Below are 13,234 nucleotides of genomic sequence, written 5' to 3' on the forward strand. Positions count from 1 at the left end.
CAACTTAACTACCCCATCTATGACAAAGAATTGTATGCTTTAGTGCGTGTGCAACATGTTTGGGAACATTACCTTAGACCTCATGAGTTTGTCATCCATACCAATCATGAAACGCTTAAGTACTTAAAAGGTCAAACTAAATTTGAACAAGTGACATGCCAAATGGAGTGAATTTATTGAATCTTTCCCATATGTGATAAAGTACATTAATGGTAAAGAAAATGTAGTTGCGGATGCACTTTCACGCATATGCACGCTTGTCACTAAACTTGAGTTGAATGTTATTGGTTTTGAGCATATAAAAGACTTGTATGAGCATGATCCTTATTTTGCTACTCCTTATGCTAAGTGTTTGACACACACGTCTTGGGAACGATACTACATAAAGGATGATTATCTTATGAGAGCTAACAAACTTTGCATTCCTGAGTCTTCTCTTCGTTTGCTCCTTTTGCAAGAGGCTCATGGAGGCGGACTCATGGGACACTTTGGACGCGACAAGACATTCGCCACGCTCCAAGAACTACTTTTGGCCCAAGATGTTCTGTGGCGTCTCACGCTTCACCAACCGTTGCTCTACATGTCGCAAAGCTAAGTCTAAAGCTCAATCCCATGGTCTTTACATGCCTCTTCCTATTCCTTATCAACCTTGGGAAGACATTAGCATGGATTTTATACTTGGTTTGCCTAGAACTCAAAATGGAAAGGATTCCGTGTTTGTTGTTGTGGATAGATTTTCTAAGATGGCACATTTCATTCCTTGCAACAAGATAGACGATGCTTCACACGTTGCAAATCTCTTTTGTAGGGAAATCTTGCGTCTCCATGGAGTACCAAAGACAATCGTCTCCGCCCGCGACGTCAAGTTCCTGAGTTACTTTTGGAAGACCCTATGCGCCAAGCTCGGAATCAAGCTCTTGTTCTCATCCGCATACCATCCTCAAACTGACGGCCAAACGGAGGTGACGAACCAGACTCTCTCCACTCTCCTTCGCGTGTTGATCAAGAAGAACATCAAGGAGTGGGAGGCATGTCTACCCATCACCGAGTACGCCTACAACCTTGCAAGACATTCGACGACCGGCAAGTCCCCTTTCGAGATCGTCTATGGCTTCAACCCATTGTCCCCATTGGACATTCTACCTCTTCCTCTACAAGAGCGAACCAACCTCGACGCAAGTGCTCGTGCAAGCTACATCAAGAAGATGCATGAAGATACAAGGCACACCATCGAGCGCCAAGTACAATGACTCATGACCAAGCTCAACGTCAACAAGCAACCCATGGTCTTCAACATTGGTGATCTAGTGTGGCTACACCTTTGCAAGGACCGCTTCCCCAACAAATGCAAGTCCAAGCTTCTCCCTCGAGCCGATGGACCTTTCAAGGTGCTAGCACGCTACAACGACAACGCCTACAAGCTCGACCTACCACGAGGCAAGTACAATGTGAGCGACATCTTCAACGTCAAGGACCTCGCGCCATACCATGGAGATGAGGCTTTTGATCCGAGGTTGGATCTCTCCCAAGGGGGGGGGAGATGATGCGGAGCATCCCTCCATCATCCCCATACTTCGACCACACAAGCTCCAAGAGGACCCATGACAAGAGCTCAAGCACGTGCCATCCAATCCGAGGTTAACTCTCTCCTTGTTGAACTTCCCTTTGACCCATTTGAGACATGGCTACTACCTCAAACGGAGACACTTTGCGTGCTCAGGTACCATGTAAGCAACCAAGGAGAAGGAGTGGTGCAAGACGGACATCAAGATCAAGGAGGCATTCTGCCCAGCCTGGAAGGACCGGTACAACCGCCCAACAACCGCCTGGGCGGAACAACCGGTGGACTACCGCCCAACAACCGGCCACCATTCTGTGATCAAGCGGTGCAAGGCCGGTACAGCACCGGATGTACCGGTAAATCCCAAAAGACCGGTACTACCGGCCCAACGACCGGTACAACCGCTGGGGGCCCCGACGCCCATCTGCAGAAGCCAGCACCTGACCCCAGCGGTAGTACCGCCTTCCTCGTCCGGTATTTCCGCCCTCCATGAGTCGCCAGCGGTACAACCGCCCCCTCGACCGGTACAACCGGCCTGTCTGCGCACAGTGTAACGGGCCGAGCCCATGTACTCCTTCACCCTCTCTTACCCCTTCGTGGCCCTAGACTATATATACTCCTCCACCTCCTCCTAGTTAGGGCAGCATTGGTTTAGCTCATATTTTGCGTGAGAGCCTTGCTCATCCACTTGGCTACTTCTCCTTGGAGTTCACGACCTCTTCGGAGAAGATCCCCCAAGCGGATTCAAGACCCCTTTCTAGGGAAGGCCATCAAGACCTCCGTACAGAGAAGAACGGTTCGTTTGTATCCTTACCTTTGTTGATTGTGGATCATATGTTACTCTTTGTTGTCGGTGATCTAGCACTCGTGTGATTGATTCCTTGTCGGTTTAGTGATTCTCTCTCGTTTTCCCCGTGTTTCTCCTTTGTGCTTCTGCGTGTTCTTCGTGAATCCCCGTAGGATCCCCTCCAAATGTGAAAGATCGTCCACATAGGGTTCCGCCCTACATCACCGCTCCTGAGAAGGCCGGGCGTCGTCCGTCCTGCGAGGCTTGGCCCCTCGCGAGGGTCTTGAGTGCTTGGTTGATGAAGATGGCCCGCACCGGGCCACTGGTGGAGCCACGCAGCGGGCTGCAGGCAGGTAGGACTGGATACCCCCATATCCAGAACGCCGACAAAAAGAATCTAGGAAAAAGGGAAAACTTCTAGGTTGCGACAAGTGGCGCACTGCATGCCCGCTGCATGTCACAATTCGGGGATGTGAAAGTGATCTTTACAAAAAGTACTCCTTAATTAGTAAATTCGTTTCCTTCATGTCCCATGAACTGCCTGAGAGATGGGACATCCTATTTAGGGCGCCCACGCGACTACTCCTATATAGGCCGGCCCACCACGAGGCAGAACTAAATCGCTCGACAGCGAACACCTTCGTCGCTTTCGTTCGGCGGTTGATCAGCCGATAGTTGACCGGTTAACTGTTGACTTTTGAAAAAATGGTAAAAACAAAAAAAATCATAAAAAATAGAAAAAGGAAAAGTTCACGAGTTCAAAAATGTTCATAGATTTGAAAAATACTAAAATAAAAAAAGTTCATCGATTAAAAAAATTTCATTGAATTTGAAAAAAGTCACTAACTTTGAAGTTTTTTCCACAAATTTGGAAAAAGTTCACAAAATTTGATTGTCTATCGATTATTTTTTAAAAGAGTTGACAAAATTCAAAATTTTCATCAAATTTGGTAAAAAAATTACAAATTTGAGAAACAAAATCATCTATTTTGAAAGAAGTTCTTGGACTTTGGAAAAAAGTTCATCAATTTTTTTTTAAAATTTGAAAATTTGAAAAAAGTTTGCACATTTAAGAAAAAAAGAAACAAGAAAAACCAAATAAGAGCCGTCTGGAAACTGACAAGCGAACCAAAGAAAACCGGTTAAGCTTCCTAAAACCGGGGGCTCTCGCGACCTGGAGAAAGAACAAAAGAAGAAAAGAAGTATGCAGGTACAAGTGTTTCATTGTCCTACTAGTTATTCCGCTGCTCTTCAAACTCCTTCTACACACACCCTTTTCTTTTTTAACAGAAAAAAGGAAAACATGCCGACCTAGCGTGGTGCGGGGGTGTGCGCCCGTTTGCGAAAAGTGAAGAAACAGATGCTTAAGGCGCCATTTTGGAACATGATCATGATTTCAAAAATATTCTTAATTTCAAAAAAAGAAAAAGAAAAGAAATGAAAAACCTAACATAAAAAAGAAAAGAAAAGGTTCACGTATTTGAGGAAAAAAGTTAAAGTTCAAGAACTTGAAAATGTTCATGTATTTGAGATAAAAAAAGATCACGGATTTGAGGGAAAAAGTTCACATAAAAAAATCAGGAATTTAGGGAAAATTTCATGAAAATTGAAAAAGTTCATGGATTTGAAAAAAATGAGTTTTGAAAATGTTAATGAAAAAAGGGAATAAAATGAGTGAAAACCAAACAAAAACCATCTAAAAACCCCGTGATGGAAAAAAGAAATAAAAGCCGCCCGAAAAAACCAGCGGAACCTACAAAACTGACGAAAAATATTACATGGGCCTGCCCATTTTCTGCCCGTTTTGTACATACTGCTGCTGAGGGGGGGGGGGGGGTGCACCAGTTAACAGAATAGCCTATAAATGGTGCTTAAGTCGCCAAATAGTAACTGAGGCATGAACGTGCTTAAGTGTTATTTTTTATGATGAGTCGAGGGCTCCAGCCTAAGTGGGCTGCACTACTAGTAGTATATCGCTCATGGGCCTCTAGTGGTTTGCGCCCAAAATTAAATCACGTGGAAATTTCAATCACGTGAAAGTACCAGGCCCGACCGATTTGCTTTCAACACAACAGGCCTGGCCTGGTCGCCATTGACCTTTCCCTAAGACAGCCGGTTAAATCTTCTCCGCCACGTCAGCGCCTTGAAGAAGACGCCGGGCCACAGAACAGGTGGAACAGACCGCCGGCGCCGTCACGAGTCGCGACTCCCCCCCGCCACCTCCTCCGCCGCGGAAAATCACGCGCAGAGCGTCCCCCGCCCCGCCGCGACGCCGGGATTGCCTCGATCCGCCGCCCGATCGATCGATCGATCCTGGCGCCGCCCGGGTGCTTCGCTTCGCTTCGCTAGGTCAGCTTTCGTTTAAATCCTTTGCGCAAGCAAGATGTTCCGTGGAGTCGAATTCGTCCGGCTTAGCCCCGTTGTCGCGCGCGTAGAGGTTCCCCTCCACCTCCTTCCGGTGTTTCCAGGACGAGGAAGTTGAGCGACCTGAATCGCGTACTCTTTTAGGTGCCGTTAGTTATTGTTGGTACCTGGGTAGGTTGGCTTCGCCCTCTTTCATTGCCCCAGGTTTTGCGTATGCTGGCCTAGTTGCTCTCACTTGTACTCCCTCCGGCCGGAATTACTTGTTCTATTGAAACGAACTCAGCACGTTTTGTCTAGATTGGGGCTGTCGGAAATTATGTTGTTTTGTGGATAATCGATAGATTGTTTGGAGTCAGTGACAGGTTCAGAACTAACAAACTTGTTTCTGCTCTGCAGGTAGTAACCATCAAGTGAGGATTCTGGGAATTTGATCTAATTCCTACTGGAATTTGATTTGTCAGTCGGGTATTGTAGACATCTGCCATTGCAACGTGTGCCTTGTGCATCTGGAGGTGCCCACTGGTGCAGGGAAGGTGATGCTGATTGATCTTGAGCGCGTGTGATAGTGCACAGGTTTCGAACAACTGTTGTCTTCCACCATGAGGGTCAAGCTTGAGCTCCTCATGCCCTTGATGGCGCAATACAAAACACCTGCATGGGCCACATTGGTCGCCGGGTTCTTTGTGCTGCTTGCCCTTTCCCTCTCCATGTACCTGATATTTGAGCATCTATCCGCATACAACAACCCAGAGGTTTGTGCTTTTCCGTCGCTGCACCTTGTCATGAATTTAGGACCTAGTTCTGTTTGCTAGGCATTTTTTTTTACTGATTTGTATTTGTTCTACCTCCGCAGGAACAGAAATTTGTTCTGGGTGTTATTTTGATGGTCCCTTGCTATGCAATTGAGTCGGTAAAACCTCTAAGCGATTTCTTTATGTGCTAAATAATTCCAGTCATATGTTTAATGATCTTGTTCTCCTTTTGGAACAGTATGTTTCTTTGGTAGATCCAAATATCACTGTTTACTGTGGCATCTTGCGCGAGGGTTATGAAGCATTAGCTATGTACTGCTTTGGAAGATATATCACTGCATGTTTAGGTAAGTTCTGTCTATCGACATTGTCATAACCCCTACGTTGTTACCTGCCGCAGTTAGCTTTGGTTCTGGAATTGCATTTAGTATAGAGGTGGAGGATGATTAAAGGTTTACCCTTTTCTACTTTTAAGTGCTGATGCTAAGCTGTTTCTTTACTTCACATTTAAAGTTACTGTCGGATAAACGATGCGTTTGAACAATGAAACCTTGTGGAAGTGCCTTGTATATCTGAGAAGTGAGAACTAGAAGGGGTGGGTTTCTCAATCGCTGTATTCTTATTATAGATTTATAGTTAATAAAACCAGACTGGAATTTCCTGGAGTGACATGGAGTCAAAGGTACAAGCGGCTCCATTCCTCCAAAAACCAAAGTTGGACTGGGATTTTTTTTTCTAACCCAGCAGTTTATGCAAAAAACGGTGAACCGGATGTTTATGACTGAACATGACGACTTTGCTTACAGAGTAGATTCCGCTTGTACACTCTTTACCTGGGGTAGTTTGGAAAGTTAGCGAGAGGTAAGGTCCTAGGGAAGCAGACTAATATCACAACATAGATTGCACTTGTTTCAATGCGGCAGTAGTGACTATTGGTCAGCTTTCTGGGATTCGACACCCAGCAACAGCGAGCACCATAGATAGTTGTACTCCTAGACTCCTAGCAAGTAGCAACAGCGGAGCACACAACATCTGCCGAGTATCATGGGCCTCGCGGTTGCTGGGATCTTGAAGAAATGGTGCCTTTCTGGGATCTGCTTCTGATTCACGATGGCCAAAGAGCTTGAAGAAACAGCGGCAGCACGGGAACGGCCTCCTGATGTGCCATAAAAAAGAACATTGGTATTTTGGCATCAGGCATCTTTGCAGCAATTCACTTGATTCTACAATAGCCTGCCAAGCCCAGTGCATATCCATGACTATCCGTCTTATTAATGATGGGTGTGTGCATTTACCTTCTGCTTTGATACTTATATTTGTGTTTAATATGATAATCTGTCCAATTGCATTACTCTTCCTCTTTTCCTGAAATAAATGTTACTTTCTTGTTTTCACATGCATAAATTTTCAATTATTTAATTGATGTGTAAAAACTTTTTAAAAATTAACTACATAATTTAAACGAGTTTGAATATTGAGAACACTGTCAAATGTTAAGGCCCAGTAACTAAATACCGGGAGCACACAAAATTTACACTCAATCCAAACAGGGCCTTAGTCAGGCTTATTGGCTTTGAGTGTCCTACCATTATTGTTTGATTTCACTTGCAAAATTTTGTATTGTCTGTTTGCTGTTGTGACTTGGCAATGTAGCGTTTGGTGCAGCTTGTGTACCCCCTTTTCTGTATTTCTCTTTCTTTACTGTGTGTGTTTATATGTAGGTGGAGAAGAAAAAACGATAGCCTTTTTGAAGAGGGAAGGCGGCTCAGATTCTGGGCAACCCCTTTTGCATCATGCCTCCGAGAAAGGAATCATACACCATCATTTTCCCGTGAATTATATTTTGAAACCCTGGCGAATGGGGACGCGATTTTATCAGATTATCAAATTTGGAATCTTCCAATATGTATGTCCACTGCCCTGTATTGCAATTTGTTAATTCTGAAATGTTGAGAATAACTTAGTTGAAGTGTTTTGCTTATGTAGGTGATTATAAAGACGCTCACAGCTAGCTTGTCTCTTTTTCTAGAAGCTTTTGGTGTATATTGTGAAGGTGAATTCAATTTACGATGTGGGTAAGATAATTCTCTCTTTTTTGCTTGTTTAATCTCACAGGGGAATCTGTCCACACTTTGAGTTGTTTATGCAGAAGAGTTCAATATGTAGATAGAATATAAAATGTAGCTTTTTCATGTCATCTTTTTTACGATGAATTAAACAGATTAGAACATGTTCCAGTTTTGCTCTCCAATCATCAGAAAATCTATCCAGATCTCAATCTTTCCCTGGAACCCTAAGCTGAGATTGCTGAATTAATTAATTGCTTTTCGGTGTGCTTATAATGTTGCTTCATTTATCTTATAGCTCTTGCATATCTTTTTGATGCAGATACCCTTATTTTGCTGCAATCCTAAATTTCAGTCAATTTTGGGCCCTATACTGTTTAGTAGAATGGTACACAGCTACCAAGGATGAATTGGCACATATAAAACCTCTGGCTAAGTTTCTTTCGTTCAAGTCAATAGTATTCTTGACTTGGTGGCAAGGGGTGGTGATTGCAATAATGTATTCTTTGGGCCTGCTTAGAAGTCCTTTAGCCCAGAGCTTGCAGTTAAAATCAAGTATTCAAGATTTCATTATTTGCATAGAGGTATTTATCTTTCCAAGTTGGCCTGTTTGATAAAGTTTCCTTAGCTTTGTTTTTAAGAAATACCCTCCATCATGTTTCTGTGATTACCTGTAGTATCTGATGGCATCGTGTCTTCCTCCAGCGCAGATGGGCATTGCGTCAGCTGTTCACCTCTATGTGTTCCCTGCTAAACCTTATGAGCTCTTAGGTAACCAGACACCTGGAAACATTTCAGTCCTTGGAGATTACGCATCCTCTGACCCTATAGATCCTGAAGAAGTCAAGGAGAGTAACCGGCCGAGCAAAATGAAGCTTCCACAGTTCGAACCGGATGAGAGAAGTGCAACAAACATAAAGGAGAGTGTTCGCGATTTTGTGGTTGGCAGTGGAGAATATGTGAGTTCTAGACTTCTATTAACAAATCTTTACTGACAATACACTTCATTTTATCATGTCTCGGATTAGTTATGAATTACAAATAAGTGGTTAGCATGTACTCACAGTATGGTTCTCTGTTCTCATGCTTCTGTTTTATTTTTCTTCCACCCACTTTCAGGTGATCCAGGATTTTAAGTTCACTGTTAACCAAGCTGTGCGACCGGTGGAGAAGCGGTTTGATAAACTGCTCAAAAAGAAAGACAAGTATAAGAACACCCAGGATGACAACTGGGTGAGTGCAGCATCACCAGAGAGACCGGTTCGTGGCATCGATGATCCGCTATTAAGCGGGAGCACAAGTGACAGCGGGGTCTTGAAGGGCAAAAAACACCGTAGAGTTGTCAACACAGTTGCTGCTGCGGATAGTTGGGGAGGTGGTGATAAGACACCTGATGGCTACGAGATAAGGGGCCGCCGCTGGGCAGTGAAGAATTGACGATTTAACCATGTGCAGGGTTGATATATTTCGAACCATAACACGTGAAACAAGGAAGCGGCCGGCTGTTACAGAAATTACTGGTAACCTTCTGCGACGCTGGCCAATTTTGTTGCCTATATGCAAGTTCACGGTGTGCTGTGTTGTAGGTAGCTGCAGCTCCTGAGTCCTGATACGGTAGTCTCTGTGCATAGCCTATTATTTCTCCTTTCCAAAAGGACTGGTACGGGGAATTGATTGTTACAACTTCAATTGGCGCTACTCAGTATTGAGAAGAATCTTGTTCCGTACAAACGGGAGCCCCTCTACAACTGCCCATTTGTTTACCGATGTACCTAATCTTGTGATATTATTGTTCGGACACCATACTTTGTTACTGTAAAGAGCTGGTGGAAATAATAATAAAGGAAATGTTGATAATGTGGTCTATATATTGTTTTTTTTTTTGCATGAACTGTTAGTCCATATATCTTGCGTGTGAAATGAATTAGTGTCTCTTTACCCTTTTTATGTGCTCTCTTGCAAATTTTCATTACTAAATACTTGGGGAAAAAAAACATAAGACTACCAGTATCTATACTGAAACTTCTTTTTTTCTCCTCCTGTTTCTCATAGTGTATGCAAGTAACACTTTCAGTTGGTTCTTTTGCGGGGTATTTTATTATGGACCTATCTCTAGCGTGTCTCAGGACGGAAAAGAATAGCAAAGGCGAGAAGCCTTGTCTTGCCGCATAAAAGTTTGAAGCTACTATATCTTTTTTTTCGAGATGTAAAATGGTTGAAGCTGACTCTCGTCTGCACTGGCCTACTGGGCCGTGATTTGCATGGGCTTATTTCTTACTATGTGCCCTCGGATTGCCTAAAAAAATGCATGGGCTTATTTCTTACTACGTGCCCTCTGATTTTGCCTAAAAAAATACCGTGTGCTCTTACAGCGAATCCATTTTTACAGTGGAGTAGAGGCATATGCCGACAAGAAAATATTCCCCACACATCCAACTGTACGTCAAATTCCAAAGTTAAACTATCTTCTTGGTCCAATTCATAGGTGTCAGTGTAGACCAATAGGGCACAGTTCTGTGGCTCCGGCTCCCAAATCCCAATGCGCACAAGGGACGCGCCGATGGATGCATCCAGTTCCAGGCAAAACCCCAGCCCCTTGCCGTCCCCAGACAGACCGCACGAGGGAGCCAGCCTGCCCCGGCGGATTCTCGCAGCAATCAGGTGGTCGGCACATTCTCGCCCCCTGACACAGGGCCCCAGCTCCGGTGGCTCGGCCCGATTCGATCCTCCCGATTCCTGCGGGCTGCTGCGATCGCACCCCCCGCGGTCTGGGCTCATTACATCCGGGGCCACCCGTCAGTACCTCGCAGTTTGGCAACAAGAGGCAGGTGGCCGCTAGTAAAACATTTCCCCTGTTTTTTTGTCATACGTGAGAGCATCTCCAACAGCCGCACTAAATAAGTGTCGCGCCGTAAATTTTCCCATTTTAGCACGCACAATCTATAGAGTGTCTTCAACGAGCGCGCAATAACCGCGCGTGCGGCATATAGAGTTGGGCGCGCGGTCCGAATCGCCATCGTGCGCTGTGTATTTGGGGCGCCCGCTTTCGCGCGCGGCACACACGAGTGCTCGCGCCGCACTCCCTCCACTACGCCATCTTTGCCCCGCACGCGCCGGCGCCGGCGAACTGACCTGATGTACGCACGCACCGGCACCACCTCACCCCATCCTACAGCCGCGACCCCTCCACCGCCGCCGCCGCAAACCCTAGCGCTGGGATTGTTGGCCTCGCCTCCACCGGAGCTCCTCCGAGCATCGGCCTCGCGCGCGGCCTCTTCATGCCGCCGCGGATGACCTCGGCGACGGGTGGCGTCGCGCCGGCGCCCGCCGTGATGAAGCCACGTGCACCCCCCTCGAAGCTCCCAAATGCGGTGCGGCCGAAGAAGGGCAAGACATCCGCGAAGAAGAACAAGACGGCGGACGGCTCCGGCACCTCGAAGGCGTTGACGAAGAAGTTTGCAGGGCGTGTGACGGGCGCGGCGGCTACCGAAGCGCCGGCGAGCTCACTTGTTGAGCCGGCGGCCGACACGCACAATGTGTTCGACAATATGCCCCAAAGGTAGAAAATTTCCCCAACTTTTTTTTGTTAATTTTTGGATGCATACATATAGATAGCTTATTTGCATTGTTCTATATACTTTATAGTGTCAACGATGATGCATACATGTCAACTATGGGTGTTGGCTCCAACAATTCGCATTGCTCTCAAACCAATGACATGCATTTCGAAGACCATGAGTTCGAGGTGGACGAGGATGGTGAAGGCATTGTCGACGCCCCGAAAGGAAGAGGAGGCAACTACACCAACGACGAAGACATCGTGCTATGCAAAACTTGGTTGGACGTGTCGAGGGATCCATTCGTTGGAGGTGATCAAAGTAGAGATGCTTATTGGCTTTGGATGAAAGAACACTTTGATCTTCGCAACGTGAGTGGAATTGACCGCTTCGCACGACCGCTTCACTCCCGGTGGTCGACCATCAACAGGGATTCTCAACAATGGGCGGTCGCACAAAAAAGGTTGGCAAGTTGAACCCAAGTGGCACCAATGATGACGATAGGGTAAGTGTCATTTCATCATTCCTCATGTTCACCATGCTTGTTGTTGGTGTTCCTTGTGCTAACTTGTTTTATTTTTATGTAGTTAAATATTGCACAAAACTTGTTCAAAGGAGGGGAGAAGAGGACCAAGAAGGGGAAGATCAAGAAAGGAAGGCCATTTTCCTTGCCTCATTTCTATGAAGTATTGAAGGATGATGAGAAATGGAAGAAGCGTGAGGATATTGATGATTTGGATTTGAGCAAAAAACACAAGCGAACAATTGATTTGGAAGATGATGAGGAGCAGGATGCATCAAGTGAAGATGGCAAGAGAAGCCCCACACCAAAGTCGGTTTCATGCTCGAAGCCAAAACGACCGGATGACACCAAGAAAGACGCAAAAGAAAAGAAGAAGAGGAAAGGAGACGATGAGCTCAAAAATGCTATGGAAGAAATTGTCAACGCAAGAAAAGAAGCCAACGAGGTGAGGAAGATGGCAAGGAACCAAGATGTCGCGCCCGAGGAGAAGAGGTTGGCGGCCGAGGAGAGGGAAGTGGCATTGGAGGAGAGGAAGGTGGGCATGGGGGAGCGATCTAAATTGTTGGAATGGGAGAAGCATTTGTTCTTCTTGGACACATCTTTGTTCAGTGATGCGCAAAAGGAGTATGTCAATCTTGTCCGTGAAGAAGTCTTGATCCAAAAAAGAGCCATGATTCACGCAATGGGTGGCGGTGGCCTTGGCGGCATGGGTGGCGGTGGCCTTGGCGACATGGGTGGCATTGATGCCATGGGTGGCTTTGGAGCTACCATGGGTGGCATGGGTTCCATGGGTGGCTTTGGAGCTACCATGGAGACCATGGGAGGCATGGGTGGCTCCGGAGCATCTCCAGGTGGCTTGGACGACATGGGTGGCATGGGTGGCATGAGTTTTGTGTCTCTCATTGGGGGCATGGGTGCACCTCCGGGCGCCGGTGTGCCACCTTCGCATGAAGATGCCGTTGAAGATCTTGGTTCCGAGCTTCATGTGATGAGGATGCGGCGTGCAACAATGAAGAGGAGGAGAAAGAATCGTCTTCGGAAGAGTCGGATGAATCGGAGGAAGATGATGATGAAGACGAGGACGAGGCTTGATTGTTGTGCCTTTCGTTTGTGGCATGAACTTGGTTGAATGATGTTGTGGGTATGAATTTAAACTTGTGGGCATGAACTTTTGGTGCACTAACTTGGTTGAATGATGTTTGTGATTCAAATTATATGCCATGTGTTTTGTGTTGATGTGTGAAATTTATTATTTTGTGTCTAAAACGAATAAATGTGATGCGCCGGCTGCTCGCGCGTGCTGCATTTTGGCACGGTTGTTGGAGCCAGCGCTGCGCGCCGCACCAAACCTGCTGATGAACGCGCTGCAAATCAGATTTTAGCGCACTTCGCGTTGACCTCCTGTTGGAGATGCTCTAAACGGTGGTAGCTTCAAAATCGACGTCACCGTCCATCAAGGCAGTACTAGTAGAAGATCTCGGCCCCACTTCCCATCTCATTTGGGCATACCGTGATCTCCTCCGCCGAGCAGAATCATACCGCCCGGACGCCTACCGGTGCCGTTCCAGGTAAAGCACCGGGAGGGAGGCCATCACCAACCCGCGCACTATGCGAGTGTACGTAC

At 46.2% G+C, this 13,234-nt stretch overlaps 1 protein-coding gene across 2 annotated transcripts; it reads left to right on the plus strand.

Moving 5' to 3' along the window:
• Positions 1-4,474: 4,474 nt before the first annotated feature.
• LOC123046317 (protein LAZ1) lies at positions 4,475-9,417 on the plus strand. 2 transcript variants are annotated; one of them, XR_006422162.1, is made up of 9 exons: positions 4,475-4,697; positions 5,109-5,464; positions 5,566-5,622; positions 5,703-5,811; positions 7,186-7,370; positions 7,451-7,539; positions 7,853-8,114; positions 8,236-8,489; positions 8,650-8,852. XR_006422162.1 is itself a non-coding variant. In XM_044469641.1 (9 exons), exons 2-9 carry the CDS (start codon positions 5,312-5,314, stop codon positions 8,965-8,967), a joined length of 1,422 nt encoding a protein of 473 aa, XP_044325576.1. In that variant the 5' UTR covers positions 4,476-4,697; positions 5,109-5,311; the 3' UTR covers positions 8,968-9,417. The 2 variants fall into 2 exon arrangements, 1 of the variants encoding a protein (XP_044325576.1); XM_044469641.1 differs by having other exon boundaries at positions 4,476-4,697; positions 8,241-8,489; positions 8,650-9,417.
• The last annotated feature ends 3,817 nt before the right edge of the window (positions 9,418-13,234 follow it).

Source organism: Triticum aestivum, chromosome 2B, assembly GCF_018294505.1.
Source record: "Triticum aestivum cultivar Chinese Spring chromosome 2B, IWGSC CS RefSeq v2.1, whole genome shotgun sequence".
Classification (NCBI taxonomy): domain Eukaryota; kingdom Viridiplantae; phylum Streptophyta; class Magnoliopsida; order Poales; family Poaceae; genus Triticum; species Triticum aestivum.